The 25,150-nt window shown below is 39.3% G+C and overlaps 1 protein-coding gene across 2 annotated transcripts in view; it reads left to right on the top strand.

Moving 5' to 3' along the window:
* The first annotated feature begins 6,210 nt into the window (after nucleotides 1–6,210).
* Nucleotides 6,211–25,150, top strand: part of adgrg2a (adhesion G protein-coupled receptor G2a) — a 124,238-nt gene continuing 105,298 nt past the window's right edge. Inside the window, exons 1-2 of one of the 2 annotated variants that reach the window (XM_035416333.1) lie at nucleotides 6,211–6,489; nucleotides 19,592–19,692. In XM_035416333.1, coding sequence (XP_035272224.1) covers nucleotides 19,596–19,692 — 97 coding nt within the window. In that variant the 5' untranslated portion in view covers nucleotides 6,211–6,489; nucleotides 19,592–19,595. Of the gene's footprint in view, nucleotides 6,490–15,980; nucleotides 16,413–19,591; nucleotides 19,693–25,150 lie in introns of those variants that run through there. The other variant, XM_035416332.1, reaches the window with a different exon arrangement.

Below are 25,150 nucleotides of genomic sequence, written 5' to 3'. Positions count from 1 at the left end.
GACAAATGACTAAAATCAATGAGGAAACAATAAAAACTCTACATTCATGTGGCCTGTCCCTGCATGTGGGGCCCAGTCATCATGCCAAAAGAAATTGGGTTGGGGGGTTGTTTGCGTAGACCTGGGCATTGTAGGATGATAGTAAAGGACAGGGAGTGTCAGGCAGTGCCTGGGGACAGAAACCTGATATAGTCTGCACTATGTGGGACAGCAGAACTACAGCTCTCCCACACTCTGATACATACAGGCTGTCAGTACTGCTCCCACAAATACACATACAGCACACAAACATGCATGCACATATGGACACACAAACACACACACACACACACACACAAACATGCATGCACACATGGACACACAAACACACACACGCATACACGCACACATGCACACACAAGTACACATGTATGCACACATAGACACACAAACACGTGCACATGGGCACACATGCATACATACACCCTCACACGCATTCTACCTACAATCACAGGAACTAGTCAAGGAAATGGTGTCTTAGTTTTTTAATTTCTGTCTATTTCTGGAAACAGAATATTGGTAAAAATAACAGAAGTACAGGAGAGACAGGGACACTATAAAGAGGAGAGAACTGCCTTACCTCAGAGAGTCAGAAAATTAAAGATACTGTGTGTATGTGTGTGATAGAGAAAGAGAGATAGAGAGAAAGTGACTCATGAGAGTGGGGCTTTGTTGCCATGGCGATTCTCTCTCTCGCTGCTTTCATTTCTTCAAAAATAATAAGGATGAAATTAGAAATACAGCACACAAACTGAATGGGGGACCCTCAGCTCCCAAATAAGACTTATATTATAGGGGCTGCTGGAGATAAGACCAGCAGGTGAAGGAGGACATGGGGGCTGCTGTGCATTTAGATGGGTGGAGGGGGGATGGCGGGAGGTGGAATGTCATTTTATTTATTAATGAATTAAAAACATATTTTAACTTAAATAAGGCTTGTATTTTATTCTGCCAACTTTCAAGCAAGAGTGCCACAGCAACAATAAAGTTTCACAACAATACAGTGCTGATACAAATGTAATAATGTAATAATGCAGTAATATGTATCATTACAGACCCAAGATAGGCAGTAATAGAAGTAATAGAAGCTATGCGTACAGGAGAAGATGGAGGGAGGAAGGTGTTTACAGCTGGAGGACAACTTGGAGGCTCCTACTGTTGACATCAATGGCTGGTGAAGGAGATCTGTGGGGATTAACAACTACAGTGCCGTTTGAAAGTATTTGGACTGTGATGCATTTTGTTGCTTTGGCTCCATACTCCAGCACAAATTACACAAATAGAAGGTTAAACTGCACAATGTCAGCTCTCATTTGAGGATATGGACGTAAGTACCCGCAAACCAACAAAAATTGTGTCACTGTCCAAATAGTTAAGGATGTGTGGAGGAGGTGGGGTTGTGTGATTCCTGGTGGGATTTCCTCCAACAGGAAATCTGGAACTTATTTTACCACACTGTTCCTAATGGAAATTGAATATACAGAACTATTTTCAAGATCTTGCAACACTTCACAATATATTAGCATATATAAGTATAATACATAGTAAATATACAATAAATAAAAAAATATGCAATATACAAAAAATATGCAAAAGATTTCATATATGTATATATATGAAATGTATCTATACTCTACAATTTTAGATTTACAAAGAATTGTACATGTGGCTTCTTTTAAATTCATTTTGGTTTCACCTTGTAGAAGTAACAGAAGTAACCGCACTAAATACATAGCCCCCCCCCCCCCCCCCCCCCCCCCCCCCCCCCCCCCCCCCCCCCCCCCCCCCCCCCCCCCCCCCCCCCCCCCACCCCCCCCCCCCCCCCCCCCCCCCCCACCCCCCCCCCCCCCCCCCCCCCCCCCCCCCCCCCCCCCCCCCCCCCCCCCCCCCCCCCCCCCCCCACCTTCAGTTTCTAATCTGCTTCTAGGCTTTTGATTGCCTGTTGTTGGTGTTTGTCAGCATAAGGACCAGAGTCAGAGACATAGAATAAAGAAACGTCAAAACTTTTTAAAAATTAACCAGTTGGAACATCATGAAGAAGAAAGAGAGCACTGATTAGCTGAGTAATCACAAAGGGCCTGGTAGGCTAAGGAAGGACCTCTACAGTTGACCAAAGTAAGTCTCACTATAATGAAACCCAAACCCCTGTCTTGGTTTATTTCTTCATGTTTGAAATCTAAATGTGTCAAAAATACCCTTAATAAAAGCTGAGAATGTTCACTTGAACCACATGTTAATTGTATGAATTCTGGGAATTTTTGGAGTCAAATCAATTTTTTAAAAAGTCTGTCCGAAACATTATGATATTCACTGTATATATCTAAAATAAACTGCTGTGAAATGTACCCTAAAAAGCCAGTGTCGTAAATTATTCACATTAAGATTATCAAAAAAGACAAAAATAAATCATACAAACACTGAGCTACTGCATATTTTAATTCTCAAATATGTTGGAAAATGTACTGCTTTAATAATTAATTGATCTTTCTCAAATTATAAATTAATTTCCAAGAAATCTAAGCATTACAATAGCACCGCTGTTTTCAGTACTTTGTGCACCCTTCCTTTGCCAGGATATCACTACTGAGTTGTCTTCTATAGTGTTTTATGAGATTGATGAGCATATTGGAATAACTTTTCAAGATCTTTGAGATCTTTCCATTTTCATTTGTGGTCTGTCCTTTTCATTTCAAGCCAAAATAATTTTGACTATGAAGCCTGAATACTGAGATGTTCATTGCAAAACAGTCATTGTATGGTCAATTAGCCACTTCTTGCTTGATTCTGAGGTATCCTTGTGATCATTCTCAGCTGGTGGGTCACTCAGTTAAGGCACTATTCTGTGGTGCAAGAATGGGCCCATGCTTTTGGACTGATTCCAGACCATTTCAGTGCTGATTATTGCGAGTATCTCCATAGAGTGATGCACAATTAGTGATTGCGTCACCGAGGGTATGGAAGGGTTCAGTCAGTTAGGGGTCTGCTTTTCATTGCTATCCAGCAACTCCTGCTGGTCGATTGGGTGCCCGACACCTGTGAACTGCATATTAAATTCACATATGAAAGGTAGCCTCTGATCCCACTCTATGCAAGCTTAGGTATAGTCTGCAGTGTGAAAAGAAGCAGGCTGGTGACACCGCGTGTTTCAGGGGAGGATGTCTACATTTCACCCACATCTTTCCACCCTTTTCTCCTTCTACCCCTCCCTCAATTTGAATTATATTTATATTGAATGATCTGAGTAAATTCCGATACAATATTGACTGGTCATACCGGTTTGTCCATAGATGCAACAGCAGCATAGACATGCAGTCTTCTTCCTTTTTCAGCCATAACCTCACCACAGTGGCAGTTACTCTAGGGCTCAGTTCTTTGTCTCTGAGTGATATCTGAGTTTTTGCCTAATTTTTGTGCTTTTCTGCCCTCTACTCTGACACACGCTGTCACCTGAGAATTCTGTACATCTCTACTGAAAGATTAGTAGAGGGGAATGAACAGAGGGTGGGGATTCAGAGACATTCCAGTTATGGAACTGGAATATATTTTAAAATATACTGAAATAAGTATATTATCTATATATTGCAACAATATTTTGGCAAATATACTAATTATCGCAACTTTAAAATAGGGGTAACACGTTACACTTCTGTGAAATTTATTCATCAATGTGTTTTCCACATATTTCTAATATATTGCAGATTATCCCATTCTTTATGGGAGATTAGAGACAGGAGGGATTTAACAGACACATCTGGGATATTAAAGACAAGTGTGGGCTTAGGGACAGTTGTGGGATTTTAGAGGCAGGTGTGGGAGTGTAGAGACAGGTGTAGGGGGAGTTAGGAGACATCAGGTATGCTGACTTGGGACAGAAGAACAGGAAAAAGACAGAGCGTCTCAGAGGGAAGGCTCCAGGCAAGCAGACAGAAACAATGCAGCTAGTGCTTGTAATGAGCCACGCCCTCCTCAGGGGAAACAGCGATCTCAGAATACCATTGTCTCATTGTGCAGAGAAGAAGAGAGACCGGTTCTAGGAGTTCTCTCTTAAAGCATCTTAAAGCACAGACACGTGTGAGTGCGTGTGCGCACACGTCACACATACACATACATGATACATACACTCATATGCAAACACGGACACGTATGTGCATGCACACCCACACGCACATACACATATTAACCTCAAATGCACTTGTGCCTGTGCGTGCCCGCACACACACACACGCACACACACACAAGCACATAAAGCCTTGTTCCAAAACCATGGTACTGGTTTAAACCTGAGCCTCTTGGTTCTTGGGTTAAACTCAGGAATAGTATGATATTCAGATGCCATCAAAGGTGCAGGCACTAGACCCAGGGATAGGGAACACTTAAGGTGCCAGTACACCAAAAATGTTTTTGTTTGAATGACCTGTTGTGAACAAGAGACAAACAAAAAGACAGAGTTTTGAGTTTGTATGGCGCGGTGTGTACAAGCCCCAAGCGTGAACTGTTCACAAGCAGTTTGTACGTTCACAGACCACCCCCTGTCTGCAATTGGTTCATCTAAATATCACATGGTTGGTTATGTCACGGTTGACTGGCCAAGGGGCAGACTTCAATTTTATTATCCTGTTCATCTCATCACTGTACTGTCCCACAGGAGGTCTTGCCTAGATCAGATACAGGAAATTCTAGGAAGTGCTGTCCTATCTGATACTGTAAGATTCACCACAATAGGAGAATTAAATTGTGTATTATTCCTCCTTCCAGGGGGAAATATTGACATAATTTGTTAGCTGAACTAAGGATAAATTGTTTGGACAGATAGGTAGTCAAATAAAATATGGGGAAACTAGCAACAGCAGGTACAGTAGGAAGCTAGCTACCTCATTACTAGTTTCCCCTTCTTTTATGAGTATTTTTGTCATCTTTAATTTGGCTACCTTTCTTCCAAATAATTTATCCTTAATTTGACAAATGAGATAAAAACTTTGTCAATTTAATTCTTCCACTGAGGCAAACTTATCAGATAGGACACCACATCCTGAAATCGTCTGTATCCCATCTAGACACGGCCAAGATAGCATTGTCGTTGTAACTGGAATATTTTTGAGATTTATACTTTTGAATGAAGAGTTGCTGAACTCGTGCAAGGTTATTGTCATCTTTATGATCGATCACACAGGGATTTTACAGATAATAAAATGTGCTCAAATTCCAGGCACATAATTTCAGTGTCTCTGGTGTCAAGGATCCTGATTTGTGCAAAGTAACTTGTAAAAATCTGTGCGACAAGTTCCTATGCCTCTCAGCGGCGTGGAGTGACATAAAACGAAGAACAAGGAGTTTGTATTGAGTGCACAGACTTGTTCGGCGACTTGTTTGCCGGAGGTTCTTTTTCTGAAAGTTTGTCATTTGGAGTATGCTGCCTACTTTATTCACTTTGCCCTACCCCAGAGAGAGGTGAATGACTTTCACTCATCTACTTACCCTGTTCCCAGAGGCAAGAATGACTCACTCACTCACTCAGTCACTCACCCCACTTTATTGCTGAGACATGGGAAGTAAGATTCCCCAGAGATAGGGGAATGTCTCAATGGCTCACTTGGTCACTCTTGTCTCTTGATCTCTGGGAGTGAGAGAGTAGGTGAGTGAGTGAGTGAGTAAGGATTCATTGAATCATTCCCCTGTCTCTGCCACAGAGGAAAGACTCCTTACTCAGTAATTCAGTCGCCTGGCCTTACCTCAGAGACAGGGGAATGACTCAGCTGCTCACTCAGTGACTCGGCCATTCAAACACCAAGCCCTACACAGAGCAGGAATGAATGTCAAGACCCCAATGTCAGACACACAGGGAAACCCCCTCCACACCACCAGTGAACACTGCAGACACGTTTTGGGGAGGAATGGGGGATGTCATCTTGTGGTCGTCTTTATTTTAGTGTGCGGAATATATGTAGGATACTGTACACACTATTTTAACGGTGATAGCCTATCTATATTTGCATGGAACTTGCTAATGTCGATTTATTTAAAATAATGTACAATCAAATAAATATATGTCCATTTGAAACGCTTTTGTGTCACGTTATTTGCGGATCTGATGAACAATGAAAGCTATGTGGAGCACTCTGAGACGGAAATTGATATCCTCGGCAGAGAGGCGTGTCAGCATACAGGGCGCATTCCTCAACAGGTTTCACCAATGGCAGGAGTGTCCCTTTCATCGTCTTATAGAACAAAGACATAATTCGTGTGATTCTTTACTCTTTGCGCATTTTACGACATCATCCAAGCGGAAATAAGAGCAAAAAGGCTGGATTCATCTAACGGATTTTTGTCGCGGCTGTTCCTGAAGAGAGATCGGGACAGCTGCGATGCCGACAGGGGTCCGGGAGACTCAAGGAAACAAACCTCAATAGGATGCACCCATGCGCGCCTGCTTCCACGGCGCGGCGGCACCAGGTGAGCGCGCTTCGAGTCAGCTGTGAAAGGGAACAGAACCGGGTGACCAGTGACTGTAGCCTGCCCCGGTCATTAAAAAATGATTACAACTAATTTGCTATGTTTGGTTAAAACGTAAATAGACACTGTAGATTCACAAGATAGCTTCGATAATGTTAATGCATCGTTGGTTCGTTCATGAGGGTTGACATACAATATAATCAGAATAATCTTATATGGTCACATTTGTTGTAGAATCGTAATCATATGACTAAACCCTTGATGGTATTATGTGTTGTTATTTATAATTTTTCCAGTTTTTTCGGGATCGCACCTCGAGACAGCCCCTTGAGGAAGTAAGTTAGTTGTCGCACGAAAACGTGTAGCCCTACATTAAAAACCGTATTTATTTATTTATTTATTTATTTATTTATTTATTTATCACTAAACCTCCAATCAGGAAAACACGGGGGTTGGAGCCATGGGGTGTTTTAAATTTCCCTTTTCTGTTTGTTCCGTGTCCTCGGATGCTGATTTTAAAGGCTGTGACTGAGACACATCACCAAACAAAAATGGAATACAGATAGACGTGCATGTGGCGCTAGTGCCTGAGAGTTTGAAACAGAGGCAGAAGGACTGAGGCGTGCACTTTCTCATTCAGTAACGCTGTACCTGAAAAGCATCTTTCTTTTCTGCTCAGTATGGGTGGTCCACCCAATGTTCACCCAACGGAGACTTAAACAATACACGCCATAGTTTGAAAATAGTATTGATACGGTCTTCCACACTGTAACCCCTAGAAAATTGGCCTCATTACCATCCGTTCTTAAGAATAATTTTCTTCTTAAAACCCACTTACGCAGTTTTTCACGAAGATTATGACATTCACCAGTGTTTTATTTGGGATTTGTTCTTAGGTAAGAACAGAATCTACGCACACTCAAAAGCACACTTACGCACATTTGAGTGCTGACATGTTTGTGCAAAAGAATTGGTTATTGTGTTTTCTTCTATTCTACAGTCGCATAATATTATAGGATTTTAAATTACAATAATATTTTATTCATTTATAATATTTTTAAATAATTATTTTCATTATTTTACAAAGCATTAAGGCGCCAGGTTCCGCCCCAGATGGTGGTTGCCTCAGCAGGAGTTCATCTGTAAATAAATGATAAAAATCAAACCATTGTAGTGTCCTTTTATTTTTGGGGCTTTCAATTATGCAATGTTTGGTCTATACTGCAAAAGCAAATGTTTGAATTTTTAATACAAACTAAGCACTTAGGTAACACTTTTTAAACACATGGACATGTTGAAGAAGAGAACACTTATTCAGAGGCGTCACTGCAGTCTCATGCCCTTTTATGGGGATTGGTGGGGTGTTTACCTATGCTAATTAGGAACAACTGGCACATGCTTTCTGTTTACGAGGACAGTGGGATTCATCATTAGAAAAACACGGTTGCGAACAATTCTGCGGTTTAAGAACACGTCATGTATCTGACGTAGACTTTTCTTAGGACCTTTCTCAAGAACAAATTTAAGAAAAAACTTAGGAAGATATTGGTGAATGAGGCCCATTGTTTTCATTACCACTGTTGATATGACTCAATCTTAAGAAACTATTGCAATAAAGAATGTTAATGGAGACAGGTATTGCTGTCTAACCTGTTCGTTTCACAGCCAGACATTCAAGTCAGCAGTTAGAAAATTGTAGCAGTTCCATATATATATATATGACTCCCCAACAATATTTGGAGAATGTGGTGTGTGTGTGTTGTTTTGGCAACACTGCATGTCATGCCAATAAAGCACCTTAAAATGGAAAGAGACAGAGAGAGAGAATTTTTTTTTTTTTGATTGCTTGATTTCTACATAGACATATACACATAGACGCCGCATTGGCCTTACGATCATACGTTAACGTCGCCGCCATATTGGTCCAGGCAAGACTGTAAACAAATAGAAGTAAACGGGGGAGCTGCGGTTTTTCTGGATAAAAAGCACTATAACGTTTACATTTCTCAAACGATTTCAATGAATCGTTTTTATATTCAAGGGTTTATGATCTACGTGGTGTACAAAAAAGTTTTATCTCCAGTTACTTAGAATCTCGATAGTTAGGCTATAATCGCTGCTAGATGCTCAAGAGAGGAGTGTGTATCAACGTTTAGGTTTACATGAACGGAATTACTACGTGGTTGAAAATAATTATTGTCATAAGGAATTGCCACAGTTAATTTTAACCTGGAAGCTGGCTAGAAAGTAATAAATGCATTGCTAGCTGACTTGAGTAGGATTGTAAGCATCAAATAACATTGATGTAAGGCTAGCTTTGCTTGTTAGCTACCCTACCAATGTTTTCTTGCAAGTCGTTGTTTGATTTTGAATGAATTAAACTGAACACAACCACAATAATTTTAACCTGGCAAGCTGGCTAGAAAGTAATGAATGTATTATTAATTTTAGCTGAAACGTTTTTCATTAGAACAAGCTTGATTATTTGCTTGCTAGCTAACATGAGTAGGATTGGTAAGCATCAATAACCTTGATTGTAAGGCTAGCTTTGCTTGTTAGCTTGGACAAATATGGCGCCCATCGTTCACGTTTCGCAGCAAGGGGCCGAAGTGGCCAATGCGGCGCCTATGTATATTATGTCTATGGATTTCTACAGAGGGTATGCACTGACGGCACTGACGTTAGGATACCTAACTGATTTTACCCAAAATCCAACATACCTGACACAAAATGACAACAGAAAATCCACGTGTCGGTGCCTGGATTCCAGCTGTTTTCTGCGAATTGCAGCGATCCATTTGCTTCTCTTTTCTTTAGCTTACGGCAGTCTGCAAAAAGATAGCTCCGATTTCTTGTTGAATCTATTTGTACAGTCAATCACACAACAGCTCTTTCCCATTTTTAGATGTGTTTTTTGTGTTTTCGTGGCATTCAAGCTGAATGCTAACGCTGCCACTCAGTAGTCTTCTGCCACTCAGCGGGTAGACCCCCTATTTATTAGTGTCTTGCATCATAAAGATCCCCAGTCCACATGGGCTTACAAAACATAACAGGTAGGGCACAGACAAGAAAAAAACTAGGATTAGCACAATTCTCATCATACTCATAGAGTCTAATTTTTGATTCAATCGATGTATTTTCTTACATTGTTCTGTAACACCTGCTAGTATTTTTGCTTGACTACATTCACATTACAATATGGGTTATTTTGTAAATATGCAAAGTTGATTCTAAATCAGTAAATATTGAATTAACTTCCTCTCACTTTCCACTGGTGGCAATAGAGCAGCCAACTATTTGCATACCCTAGTTTACATTTATGTAAGATTGATAGCCATTTGAGGTATGAAATAATGTGCTACATTTTTGTATTTGTATTTCTCTGTGATGACCAGTGGCTGATGTAACATTTAATCTCCAGAAAAATGAATACAGATAAATAACAGATGTTGGAAATGTTAAAGGGAACATTCATAAAAATGTAATCAAGTAAAAAAGCATAACAACAGCAGAAAGGTATTTGTTTCAATGGTCTGACCTATACATAAACACATTATTTTTTATAAGGCTTAGGTTATTATATCATCCCTGTAACACCAATCTGGTCTAAGCACTGTAGCTGTAGCTAACTGATAACTCTCTGGATCTTGTCTGTACTTGTCAAGCTTATATACTGCCTGAAAGCCTCTATTTAACAGTGGTTCAGTCCCCCAATTCAGCTCAGCAGGGCCAGTTCTTAAATTTGGACCTCCTGACCCTCTTCCCCTGGGAGAACGATAGCTTAACAGCTGCCCTGGCAGCATAATATATTAGTTCTGGCCCCTAAACACTAATTCAGATGAGGTCCTGCACAGTATCAATGTGCAGTCTTGCTCTAACATCTGGCATGGATGTTTTTTGTGATGAGAAGCCAATAACATAGGCTGCTGCAAATGTTGGAAGCATAATTTTGAAATTGAAATTATGATTTTGCATCTGGGACGACATGAAAAAATTGGAAGTACCATAGCTGCTATAGGCATCCTGTCATATTTATAGTCCAATAGGAAACATTTTGAACGAGAATGCAATGGAGCCTACAGACAAACTATTCAATAGGATTATTTCACTAATTAGTAGTTTACAATGTATAAAAATTTTCATACCACTGCAACGCCTATATTGATATATTTGCTGGAAAAGCGGAATGTATTTGCCTGTCTGCCAACAAGTTATATTATGGCTAAGTTTAATATATCAAACATGGCCACCAGCTTGCTTGATTCTAGCTAATTAATTTCCGTGAGTGCCACTAGCCAGAATATGCCATTGTGCTGGTTATCAGCTTTAGTCTATTATGGAGCGGTAGGTTAGTGTTTTGATGAATGAAGACATCGCTGCCGCATTCACAGGACAAACCAAAACATGACGATAACTTGAGAACAGAAGAGTTTCAATCAAACTGGAGACATTTTGGCTCATTGGCTAAAAGGAGAAAAGGCACAATTTTTTGGGAAATGTTTGATAGGGATGAGAAATTTATCAGAGTTTGTCAAAGACTACATCATCAGTACCCATTGTGGTGTGGTGTCTACCTGCACACATTTATAAGGAAGTCTGTCAGCAGACCATTTCAAAATGTGAAATACCTAAATGAAAACATAGGCAAGAACTTCCTGTTGGAAGTTATGGAAGCTGATATAGCTATATACAGGGGCTCCAGAATTATTGGCACCCTTAATAAAAATGAAGGAAAAAAGGCTGCATATAATAAATGACACAGATAATGATCTATATGTTATGTTCAAACATATGGGAAAAACTATATACTTTTATTCAATACATTTACTCTCATGCTTCAATGTTTTTTTTCTTAAGTAATCAATTTTATTCTGAAAACCATAGGTGCCATAATTATTGGCACCCCTAACAATTATTGTAAGTAAAATCAAACAAATGAAATTGGCAATACAATTTACTTAATTTAGTTCATCTCAGTTTAAAGGAACTATATTGTGTCATTCCATCACTTCCAGTTTCACTAGAGAATAAACATGAGGTAACAAGCATACAAAAATCCCTTTGTCATCCATCAGCATGGGAAAAGCCAAATAACTGTCAATTCAGAAGAGACTGATGGTAATTTACCGTCACAAGTCTGGTAATGGGTACAAAAAAGACATACACGGTTAAATATACCACTTAGCACTGTAAGGGCGATAATAAAAAGGTGTAAAACACATGGAATGGTTGCAAATTTGCCGGGAAGAGGAAGCAAGTGCATGGTGTCCCCACGGACAGTGAGGAAGATGGTGAGGGAGGCCATTAATAACCCAAGGATCACTGTTTAAGAATTGCAGAGATTGGTTTGTTTCTTGCGGTCAACAAGTCAAAAAAAAACATTAACTGGCACCTCCATGCCAACTAACTCTTTGGAAGGGTGGCACGAAGACAGCCCTTACTGAACACAATAAACAAAACCAAGAATCTGGAGCTTGCCAAACCTCATTTGAATTATGACCGGAAGAGAGTGCTATTGTCAGATGAGACCAAAATTGCCAAAAAAAACCGTTTTGGCCATACACACCATCGACATGTTAGGCAGCAAAAGAGGAATGTGTACAGGAGAAGCACCTCATACCTACAGTTAAATATGGAGGTGGGTCATTGATATTTTGGAGATGTTTTGCTGGCAATGGTCCTGGGGCACTATTTTCGATTAGTGGCACAATGAATTCAACAAAGTACCAGAAAATGTGGCTGTCTCTGCTAAGAAGCTAGGACTTGGTCATAGGTAGATTGTCCAGCAGGACAATGACTCCAAGCATACATCAAAATCTAAACAGAAATGCTTAAGTGAAATCAACATCCATGTTTTCCAATGACCATCTCAGTCTCCAGACTTAACCTCTTAAGGCACAAGCCAAATCTTGCCAATCCTTGCCCATTTAGGGGGTACCCTATTTAACGCTTTATAACTCCAAATGTGAACACCACAGTGACTTGAAAAGTGGCTTAAATGAAGCAAGACATTTGTACAATTTATAATACTAATGCAGATTAGTTTATATTAATAATTTGGAAGAAAATAAAGTGCCACAAATGCAATTGTCTGCACTTTTTAGTTTGCAATGAAATATTGAGAGATTGCATATATACAACAGGTTAAACTATACATGTGCTGGATCAAAAACTTCTTGACCGCAAGTTTATAAATCTAAGGGTGGATATGTAGAACTACTATAGATGTATGAAGCAAAAACTAAGTACTGTACCCAGCGTCTCCAAATCTATCCAAAATGTCTAAATTATGCATTGCTGTAAATCACAACATATTCACATATTTCACTACAAATCAACTGTTCTGACTCAAGAAACTCACTGTTGCATCATTTTCAAGTGGAAATATCTAGGGGTCCAGAAACATATCCAAAACCTCTCCAAAAATGAATTAAATGCTTTTTGTCCATTATAAAGCATATAAATGAGCCCCTTATGAAAGTTTAAGATGAAACATAGCTATCAGATTAAAAATAATGCAGAAATATTGTCACATAATGCGGTACAGTACCTAAATGTGTAATAATTAACTATTGTATGTATTTCTATACTCTGTACTCTTGTATGTTTTCTTGTATGGGGATGGGACGACATGAAAACTATTTTCAATCGTCCACCACATTTTGGCAATGTTCCAACTCTTACGTCATCATTGTTGTATGCTTCACAAGAACTATTACACTAACTAACGCTTACATTACAGTGTGAAATATCCACATTATACAATACCACTAACCTATTTAAAGATACTCAATTTCAAAAATAACGTATATAACCAAAATATTTGGAGCAGTAATACTTACATAGCAATGATGAAATTGTATCTATGTTCAGTAGATGGAGACAGAGACAGTAAATCAATGATACTGTTCTATTCGCTTCTGTAAGTGAATGCGATGATAAGAAAAATTTTGGTTACACTGACCTATAAAACACTATTCCAAAAGCAAAATTAGACATGTTATTGTTAGAAAGCTTATACTCTCACCTACTGAATAAATGAATTGTCAATCAAGCCAGACTGTACTAAAAAGGGCGACAACGCCGTAAACGACACATGTGGTATTATGCCCAGCTATTTTGGAAGATACCCAGGCATCACAAATGCGCGTATATTTCACAAACGGATTGTCCAAGACAATATGTCACCACTCAGTCTCAAAAGGGACATCTCTATGCGTAAAACCAAAGGTAAGGTTGTAATTATTATTCAATATTTAGTCCCAGATATTGCCTGTAGAATGACATGGTATCATTTTTAAAAACTTTTTCTCGTTTACATACGACTGAAAATACCCTTGATAAAATCATCTTATAGGAATGTAAATGGTAAATGATAAATGGACTGCATTTATATAGCGCTTTTATCCAAAGCACTTTACAATTGATGTCTCTCATTCACCCATTCGCACACACACTCACACACCAACAGTGAAAGGCTGCCATGCAAGGTACCAATCAGCTCATTGGGAGCAGTTAGGAGTTAAGTGTCTTGCTCAGGGACACTTCGACACGCCCGGGGCAGGGGATCGAACCGGCAACCCTCCGACTCCAACTGCTCTTACCTCCTGAGCTATGTCGCCCCCATGAACACTCTGTGTTTACATACTATTTCGTCTGTCCAGAATAAACTTTGGGAAAGCACATCCTGTGTCCTGACTGTCACTTCACTCATCCTGATTGCACCGAAGCGAGACAAAATTCAACCCGGTTACACTTAGAAGAAAAGAAAAAGACGGTAGGCTTCAAATAACAGAATAGTCAGCACAGTCTCCGGACTTAAACCCCATCAAGCTGGTTTGGGTTGAACTGAACAGAAGGGTGAAAGCAAAGCAACCTACAAGTGCAACACATTTGTGGGAACTTCTGCAACAGTGTTGTGAAGATCTTTCTTGGGAAGTTTTTTCTTAAATTTGTTCTTAAGAAAGGTCCTAAGAAAAGTCTACGTCAAATTCACAACGTGTTCTTAAACCGCAGAATTGTTCGCACATGTGTTCTTAAAATGATGAATCCCATTGTCCTCGTAAATGGAAAGTGCGTGCCAGTTGTTCCTAATTAGCATAGGTAAACGCCCCGCCAATCCACATAAAAGGGTGGGAGACTGCAGGGCCGTGTGCACACAGAAATCGATAAGAAAAGTTGAGAGCAAAGTCAATAATGCCCAAACAAAAATCTAAAGACGGTGGAGCACCAGACTCCAAACGTAAGAAAAGCTTCAGTAGTTCTGAAGTGGAGGTATTGCTGCAGGAAGTGAACAGCAAACAACCTGTCATATTTAGTAGCATCAGTAGTGGATATAAAATAACACAAAAAAGATGCATGGGATGCTATTACTCATTCAGTGAACGCTGTATCCGAAGAAGGGCGCACAACTGATGAAGTAAAAAAAAATGGTTTGATGTCAAATCTGAGGCAAAAAAAATTGCTGGTGGGAGTGGGCGCAAGGAATTGCGTGTTATGCATTCAAACGGCGCTTCTCGTCACATTAATTCCGCTAATTAAATCAACCGGCAGTAAACTGCATCGGAGTAAACCCGTCCTTGCATAAAACACTGCTCAAAAAAGTCATTTTGGTGTCACCCGGTGCGGTCCACACCCCCCTAGTGACGCCTCTGAATAAGTGTTCTCTTCTTCAACATGTCCCTGTGTTTAAAAAGTGTTACTTAAATGCTTAGTTTGCATTCAAAATTTAAACATTTGCTTTTGCAGTATAGACCAAACATTGCATAATTGAAACCCCCCAAAATAAAAGGTCACTACAATGGTTTGATTTTTATCATTTACAGATGAACACCTTAATGCTTTGTAAAATAATGAAAATAATAATTAAAAAATATTATAAATGATAAAAATATTATTGTAATTTAAATCCTATAATATTATACAACTGTAGAATTGAAGAAAACGCAATAACCAATTATTTTGCACAAACTTACAGCACTCAAATGTGCGTAAGTGTGCTCTTGAGTGTGCGTAGATTCTGTTCTTGCCTAAGAACAAATCCCAAATAAGAAAATATTGGTGAATGTCAGAATCTTAGTGAAAACTGCGTAAGTGGATTTTAAGAAGAAAATTCTTCTTAAGAATGGTTGGTGAATGAGGCCCAATATTTGATAACCATTGCAGAATGAATGCCACATGTGTTCACCTGTTATATCTGCAAAAGTGGGCTACTTTGATGAGTCAAAAAATGTGAATAAATTGTGTTAAACATTTCTTTTTTATCTCCGATTGTTTATTTGTGAATTCCTGAATATATAAATGTAACTCTGAATATATAAATTAAATTCCTGAATAAAAAAGTTAACTCTGAATATATAAATTCAATTCCCGAATATATAAATGTAATTCTGAATATATAAATATAATTCCTGAATATATAAATGTAACTTAGTTTATACTCAGGCATATCACAAGACTGTCGTTTTTATTTTTTGAATAATTTCGTCTTTTTTCATAGGCTACTGAGTGAGCAAAACAAGTTTAACATTAGTATCAGTAAAATTTTACAGTACAATCAAAGATAATCAAACAAAAACCTTAAATAATTAAAGTTTGAATGAGGCAATAATTCAGACTTAATTAAGGGGTCCTTATTTCCTTGGTATTAGGACCTTTCAAGTAGGGGCACCAAATTTCACAGGGAATGGCCCAAAGAGCTAGATAAATCTCTTAACCAGCAAGGGTTTCATAGAAACCCTTGCTGCAGCATGCGACAAGAGCAACAGAAGACCGTGTTATGGTTCAATGGCAAGTTCCAGCGCACACCAAACTATGGAGGGAGAGGTCTGCACGCTATTTCACCGAGGCTCTCAACCAGGCGAACGTTTCCCTGCTCCTGTTTACAACCTGAGGCACTGCTCCAAACCGCACAAAGAGTACAGGTGAGCTGCTTAAACTCTTAGAATAACTTGCAATGTCGGTGTTTGAGGTGCTTGGCTAAGTTAGCCAGCTAGATGCATTTCCATGTTTTTCCATTTTTGTACCACACTCTAGTCTGGGTTGGCCTGCTTGGGAACGGCTAAAAACATGAAAACAATTCATAACACGTAAAGATGGCTAGGCATGACAGTTCCACCAAACATAGGCCCTATCACTCTTTGAGGAAAAAAAAAAAATCATTCATGAATTCAATTGAATTTATATATTCAGAGTTACATTTATATATTCAGGAATTATATTTATATATTTCCTGTTTGGCCCCTCATAATATATATATATATATATATATATATTACACCGTACAGTGGACTAATTGCTAAACTAAAAAATAAGTTATTGACATAAGTTTTATTTTCCAAAATGTGTAAACTAGTGTGTTTGATTAATGATTAATTGGAATCAACCGAAGTCTTAAATTTTATAATTAAAAAAAAATATTTCCCCAAAAAAACATGTTTCACAATTATTGGCACCCCTGGTTTAATGCTTTGTGAAAACACCCCTGGCAAAGATGACAGCCATGAGTCTTTTCCTATAATTTGTGATAAGTTTAGAGAACACATTTGGATGGATTTTTGTCCATTGCTCCATGTAGAACTTTTCAGAATCATTGATATCTTTGGGTTTGCGCTTATGGACCCCCCCTCTTCAGTTCAGACCACAAGTTTTTGATGGAATTTAATAGCCTATTTCTCACCATTATGATATCAATATACTACTTCCTGCAGTTCAATATTGTCCAAATAATTATTTGGAGGGTGTAGTAATACAGTCTGTTCCAACACTGATTTTATTTATTTATTTTATTTAAGTTAACAAAAACAAACAAAACAAAAGGGCAGAGGTGGTAACAAAGTCATAAAATAAACTGACCTGATCAAACCAGAACAAAACAGAAAAAGAGGAAAGAAAACCAAGAAACAAACAAAAAAAAGAAAGAGAGAAAAAAGTATATATATATATAATATATATATATAGTAGTCATAAATGCTGCCAGACCCCCCCCCCCCCCCCCATGCACACACACCCAACAACCCCTCCCCCCATGACCCTCCATCCCCCCTCCCCACAGCACAACCGCCACCCCCCCCCAAAAAAAACCCAAACGGAGCTGATCGCGAACCCGCCTCCGACTTCACCACCTCCATCTGCTTGGGCTTCATTGCCTGGGATTTTCTCAAGTTGCTATGGGGGACCCTGGAGCCTGGGAGCCTGGAGTTACTGGACCCTGGGTGATTCCTGGTCCATTTATCGGGCAGGGAGTCACGGGAGCCTGGGTGTAGCCGGGTCCCCCTAAGGTTAGGCGGGGAGATGAGGTAGCCTGGGTGTAGCAGGGTCCCCCAAAGGTCAGGTGGGGAGTCACGGGAGCCAGGGTGTGGTCAGGTCCCCCAAAGGTTGGGCGGGGAGTCATGGGGGCCTGGGTGCATACGGGTCCCTGGAAGGTTGGGCGGGGAGTCTGGGGAGATCCACAGGGAAAATCTGGAGCTCTCTTTCGATCTTCAGGTAGATCTCCCCCGAGTTCGCAATCAGCCCCGAGCGGGCCGCGCTGGAGGGAGCGGGGGCTGCACCGTGGAGGGGGAGGTGTTCTAAAATTTCTGACCGGTAGCGTATATATATATATATATATATATATATATATATATATATATATATATATCTATATATGCAGTGAGCTCCATACATTTTGGGACAAAGACATTTTTTTCTTGATTTGCCTGTGTACCTAGCCAGTCTTGGTTGTCTGATATCACTCCTATAAACTGAGCACTGGCCTGTTCTTTGGCATAGGTCGGATTCACATTGAACCAGTTCTTCGTCATCAGTGTGATAAGGGATTTGAATTTTGTAAATGGTAGTTCCTCTTTCACCATTTTAAACTTGATCATTTGATTCTCCTCCATTGAGCAATTACTTTCATCAAACCCGTGAACAGCAGTCGGGAGGGGTTCAGTATTTTGCGTCATGCACCAGTCCCTGCAGGTTTTGTGTTTGTGACTGTCGTTGTGCCCTTCAAAGTTTTAAGCTTGAAATGTGTTGACCTGGTAGCAAGTTTACCGTTGCCTGCAACGGACGGTCCACATTTCTTATATCAAACATGGAACTTCGCTTTCCCCTTGATCCTCTACCAAAGATACTGTGCTAGCCATTGCGGTTTAAAGGCATATAAGATTGCATATGTGACCATTTTTGTCTTAATCTAGAGCCATGTTTGGTCAAGGGTGCTGATGCACCCCTGTCCCAATTAAAAATAAGTTGCCGATTCCATTATCTTAACATTTCACATTTTGGTTACACTATGCATGGCACCCACCTAATATCACCTTGAATAGCTCACTTTAGGAGCAAACATATGTACTCCAATAAAACATCTCGTAGCTTGATTTTGAACCAAGTTAATTTCTTGTGAAACTTTACAGCTCCACACACCTGCAATATAAAATAAATCTGGCACACACCAGCAATATAAAGTTGAGTGTAAGTAAAAAATCCAAGGCCCCTACATAGTTTTATTGATCACTGAACCCAGTGCTCTCCCAGCAGAATCAGCTAATACTTCTATATGCTCCTCAAAGCCCTCATTTTCATTGAGTATTTATATAAAAAAGTGTATGTCATACTAAAATCTCCAAAATGGAAAGTATAATTATAATGAATCTCAATAATATACTCAAAGGAAATATAAATTCTAACAATAGCAGGGGACACAATACATCTATGGTTAACTAACGTAGGTGAAATGCTAACATGTTAGGGTAGGCTAAAGTTACGTTAGACGATAAAGCTGTGCTTTAAAATGTTGTGCCGTTCGAAGTGGTGATTTTGGGAGATACACCTGCGCATGCGTCCTACTAAACGAAGCACCACTGCACCACCTGCGCTTGCGTCCTACCAAACGTCCCTCAAAGGTCGTCCGTGAGTGAGTGAGTGAGTGACCACAATTTGCCATGCAAAGGTTGTCCATGAGTGAGTTAGTGAGTGACCACAATTTGCCATGCATAGCCCACGGCAGCAGGCAGGCAAAATACAGGATGAAAAACTGTTTGCTTGTAATTTAAAGGCGCTTTGGTTGTGATTTTTAAAAGCTTTTAAATGGTACCTTTATTCCTAAAATCTCTTACAGAAGGATGTCTTGTGGAGCCACTCAGGATGCGGGAAATAGGAAACTGGACAGTCACTTCCTTTTCACTCTCCTAGTCACTTTCCTGTACCAGGTGCACCCAGGTAAATGTACCACTGAATAAATGCCTTACTCATTACCTATGATAAGACCATGCATCTTTCCCTATCCTTGGCAGCTTACACAGCGTTACACATTCATATAGAGAGGTATTTAATGGAAGCTCTTCAGGTTAAGCACCTTGTTCACAGCACCTCGTACCTGGGCATCAAACCTACAATCCCAGCTCAGTAATAAGGTAGAGATGATTAATTTGTTGTAAATTAGTTGGCCTGATAGTTATCTCCCTGGAAAGATGTCCTGTTCCGACAGACAGACGTCTCTTCTAGCTTAAAAAATTAACAAATGATAAAATAAAATACACCAGAGTTTGTGTGTGTGTGTGTGTGTGTGTACTGTATGTGTGTGAGAGAAAGAGACAGCGAGAGAGAGAATACAGTAGCTTGATTTGAGTCACCTCCAAATCTATAATGTAAATTCATATATGCCCCACCTCCCCCAGAAATAAATCTTTGGAAAATGCAGGACAACCTACAACCCCAATTCCAAAAAAGTCCAAAATGAGTGATAATGTTAATTATTTTCACCCTGTACTATATTGAAAACACTACAACAGAACATTATTTGATGTTTGGCCTTGTGAATTTAATTTAAAAAAAATATATATATATATATATATATATATATAAATATACACTCATTTCAAATCTAATGACTACAACACGCTCCAAAAAAGTTGTGACAGTCGAGTGTTTACCACTGTATAACATCACCATTTCTTCTAATAACACTTATTAAGCGTTTGGGCACTGAAGACACCAGTTGGTTAAGATTAGCAAGCGGAATTTTCCCCCATTCTTCAATTATACAGGTCTTCAGCTGCGCAATTGTACAGGGCCTTCCTTTCTGTACTTTGCACTTCATAATGTGCCACACATTCTCAATCGGAGACAGGTCAGGACTGCAGGCAGGCCAATCTCTCTGCTTATGCAGCCATGCACTTGTAATCCAAGCAGAATGTGGTCTGGTGTTGTCCTGCTGGAAAATGGAGGGACGTCCCGCTGATAACAGCTTGGATGGTCCTTGTCCTCTTAGGCCCGGAGGACACAACTTTTTTTTTGTCCAAAAACTATTTGAGATGTTGACTCGTTGCACATGCTTCCAATGTGCTACTGTCCATCTCAGATGAGACCGAGTCCAGAGAAGTTGGCGGCACTTCTAGACAGTGTTGATGTATGGCTTCTGCTTTGCATAATAAAGCCTTAACTTGCATCTGTAAATTTCTGTTTTTATTCACATTTCATTTACCGTCCCGACTTTTTTGAAATTGGGGTTGTATATAATTGGAGGTTTGTTTATTGTGAAATGTTATTGTGCTTTTTAGCTGTGAAATGTGTCTATGTGAATTGGTTGTGAAAATGCCAGCCATGTCTGTCTATGTAAAGAAGGTCTTAAGTCCCATATAAGGGTCTAATACATTGAAAAACACAGACCCTTCAATCAGATCAGATTAGTGTTTTTTTGCACTTGCAGCAGCTGAACACTAACAGATTTTTGATATCTGGATTTTTTATATTTTTGTTTTATTTCATTTGTTTGTTCAAGATGGCGGCACAGGTGTTTCAAGATGGCGGCACAGGTGTTTTAACGTTTTAACGTTGTCCTCTTCTTAGCGTCTTTTATGTTTTAACGTTTAACGTTTTAACAGGTGTTTTAACGTTTTAACGTTGTCCTCTTCTTAGCGTCTTTTATGTTTTCTTTTTTGTTTTCGGTTTAGCTTATGTCTTAAAAATTGATTTTAATCGCGATTTGATCAGTGCTACTAGAAACCGGCAGTTGATAGCCTGTTAAACAATACAATATTAATCAAAACTGACTTAACCCACTTCAACAATGTGGCCAGCCGGGCTGCTCTACCTGTTGAGTAGCCTTGCACTATCATCTCCAGTGGTGAATAGGACAATGGATGACGGTGGATCGGATGTTTCACTGTGGATTACCTCCTCATGCACTGTAACCATGCCCCATTCGGATGTTGCTCCATTTACAACAAACCATTGGATCACAGCGGGGTGTCTCGCTGGTTTGCTTGAGTGTGATGACGTGTACCTGCGGCACGCACAGCGCTGGAGAGGGACCGTGATCTCGGCCCGGTTTGCCTCATCGGTTGTGCACAGACACAGTAGGAGAACTGTTCCAGCAAAGAAGGTCTGGATGGTTTTCCTACTTCTTCTATCAGGTAACATCCACCCCAATCCAGGTCCTGAACTGACACAGCTTGAAAATCCGGATGATTTTAAAAACTGCAATGGATTACGTTTCATTCACCTAAATGTTCGCAGTTTAATAAACAAAATAGACGCAATTCGTCTCTGGGCAAAGCTGACTGACTGCGACATTATTGTTTTGTCAGAAACGTGGCTGAAACCCTCGATTTCGAACAATATGATACATATTGATGGATATAATATCTACAGGACAGATCGCGCTAACAAAGGAGGGGGAGTAGCGATCTATGTAAAAGTAACGTTGAACTGCTCCTGTGTCGAATCGATCAGTAAGCCAAAGTGCTTCGAACTGTCTGTAATTAAGTTACATCTTCCTAATGGTGCTGATCTTACAGTAGTAGGATGCTATCGCCCACCATCGGCGTCATATGAAGCTGTAGGACTGCTTTCTGACTTCCTTCATACGTTTTCTGACAAGGAGTATGTTTTATTGGGAGATTTAAATTGGGACTGGCTCTCGACGACCTCCAATTCACTTAAGGACATTTGCGACACTCTAAATCTATCGCAACTAATTAACTCTCCAACTCGGTTAAACTCCAAAAACATGGATAAGTCTACATTGCTTGATGTTATTCTCACAAATTCTCCACATAAATACTCTGCAGTTGGAATATTCAGTAATGATGTCAGTGATCACTGTACAATTGCCTGTGTTAGAAACTGCAAACTACCCAAGACTAAGCCCCGTTTTATTTTTTAAAGAAATTATAAACATCTCAATGAACAAGCCTTTGCGCATGATTTGTATAATAGCGACTTGGACCTTGTTTGTGTAATGGCGGACGTTGACTTGGCGTGGAATTATTTTAAAACAACCTTTTTGGCCCTAATTAATAAGCATGCACCTCTGAGAAGATTTAGAGTTAGTGGTAAAGACAACCCATGGTTTAATGAAACCATCTCATCTTCTATTAGAGAGAGAGATAAGGCATGGGCCAAGCTAAAAAAAGTAATGATGCCAGTGACTGGGTTCAGTATAGGGCATTAAGAAACAAATGCACAAAATTGATAAAAAATACAAAAGTGATTACTACCTTCATTTAATAAATGAAAACCTTAATGATCCAAGTAAATTTTGGAAGTTGATTAAATCTTCATCAGGGTCTATGACACCCTCTACTCTTCCTGATCTTTTAAAGGTAAATCAAAATGAAATAAAGGGTACGCATAACATAGCAGATGCATTTAATAAGCATTTTATCAATGCAAGCTTAGCCACTCTCTCAAATCTCCCTGTAGATGGTAAAGACAGTGTAGCCACCACCCTAAGTTGCCCGGGAAATAGTTTTAATTTTTCCCCTATTTCTCCCACTCAAGTTTATAAAGCTCTATTGAGTCTTGATTGTAAAAAGTCTGCTGGTCCTGACCAAATTGAGCCTTATTTTTTTTAAATAGCAGCAGATCTGATTGCAGGACCCATTGCCTCCATTTTTAATCTTAGTCTAACCAGCGGTTTGATCCCCAGCTCCTGGAAGTCAGCATTTGTCCTTCCTTTATTAAAAGGAGGAGATCCCTCTGTTCTGGATAATTATCGCCCTATTTCCAGACTATCCGTTATAGCTAAAGTATTTGAATCCCTAGTAAACGAACAGCTAAAACATTTTTTGTCTGATAATAAAATTTTAAGTCAAACTCAGTCAGGTTTTAGACAAGGGCATAGCACTATAACTGCAGCCATATCAGTTACAAATGATATTATTACTGCTCTGGATGATAAAAAATCATGTGCTGCACTTTTTATTGATCTATCCAAAGCGTTTGACTCAGTGGATCATGGTCTTCTCCTGCAAAGACTCAATTGTATAGGATTTAGTAACCCTGTGCTAAGTTGGTTCTCAAATTATCTGACAGGGAGGACTCAGTGTGTGTCTATTGACAGTTATAATTCTGTACCTCTAACTGTAAAGCAGGTGTTCCGCAAGGATCTATTTTGGGACCGATTTTATTTTCTATTTATATAAATGATCTTGGGGTAGGGTTAAATCCAGCAAAGGTACATCTTTATGCAGATGACACAATTATTTATACTATAGCGCCATCTTTAAAAGTGGCAATGGATTCCCTACAGACTGCTTTTAATTTATTGCAGATGTCACTTGTTAATTTAAAATTGCTTTTAAATTCTAAAAAGACTAAATTTATGATTTTTTCACGTTCCCGTTCATCACCCACTGACTGTACAGTTCTAACACTAGATGGTACTCAGCTAGAGAGGGTTAGCTCTTACAAATATCTCGGCATCTGGATTGATGACAAGAATACCTTTAGCGTCCATATTGATAGCCTTCTAAAAAAACTTCGACCAAAGTTAGGTTTTTATTTTCGTTTAAAAAAATGTTTTCCTTTTACTGCTAGAAAAAGATTGGGTTCAATGTACATTTTTGTCAGTATTAGACTATGGTGATGAAATTTATATGCATGCATCTTCATCTCTGTTGTGAAAAAAACTGGATGTAGTCTATCATGCTGCCCTGCGGTTTGTAACTTGTGCAAGTATAACATACGCACCATTGTAACTTATATGAAATGGTTCAATGGACTTCATTGTATACAAGGAGAAAAACCCATATGTTAATTTTTATTTTTAAAGCTTTACTGGGTAAAACTACCGCAGTACATATCCGGCTTACTGAAATATTACTCCAGTAGCCATACACACTAGATCCTCAGAGAAAATTCTCCTCATGGTCCCAAGTATTCGAACAGAACTGGGTAAATCAGCCTTTTCCTTTCATGCCCCGCATGTCTGGAATGAGTTACAAGGCATTCTTAATCTAAAATCCTTACCCTCTCTTGACATGTATAAAAATATGTTAAAATCTGTTTTTACTGAACAATGTTATTGCTTTTAGCAACAAGTGCCTTTTAGCTCCTGATCCTTGTATGTCTGTTTTTTTATTATTATATATTTTTATTTTTATTTTTTTATTTTCTTTGGTATGTTTTTAATATGAAACTTTTATTTTCCTGCTGCCATCTTGACCAGGACTCCCTGGCAGAAGAGATATTGTATCTCAATGGGACCTTCCTGGTTAAATAAAAGATAATAAAAAAGATAATAAATATGCCAGCTGTTTGCTAAGGTATGGCAGGTGCCGTGGGCTGCTCAATTTGACAGTTTGGGAAAACAAAAATAAAATGGTAAATGTGCTATGTGCAAGAGTGTAGGTACCCTTCCAGCTGATGCATTTTAAAAAGAAGGTCTCAAAAC

This window comes from Anguilla anguilla, chromosome 4 (assembly GCF_013347855.1).
Source record: "Anguilla anguilla isolate fAngAng1 chromosome 4, fAngAng1.pri, whole genome shotgun sequence".
Taxonomy (NCBI): Eukaryota; Metazoa; Chordata; class Actinopteri; order Anguilliformes; family Anguillidae; genus Anguilla; species Anguilla anguilla.
Note: the sequence above shows the minus strand (reverse complement) of the source record. Positions and strands in the feature narration are given on the sequence as shown.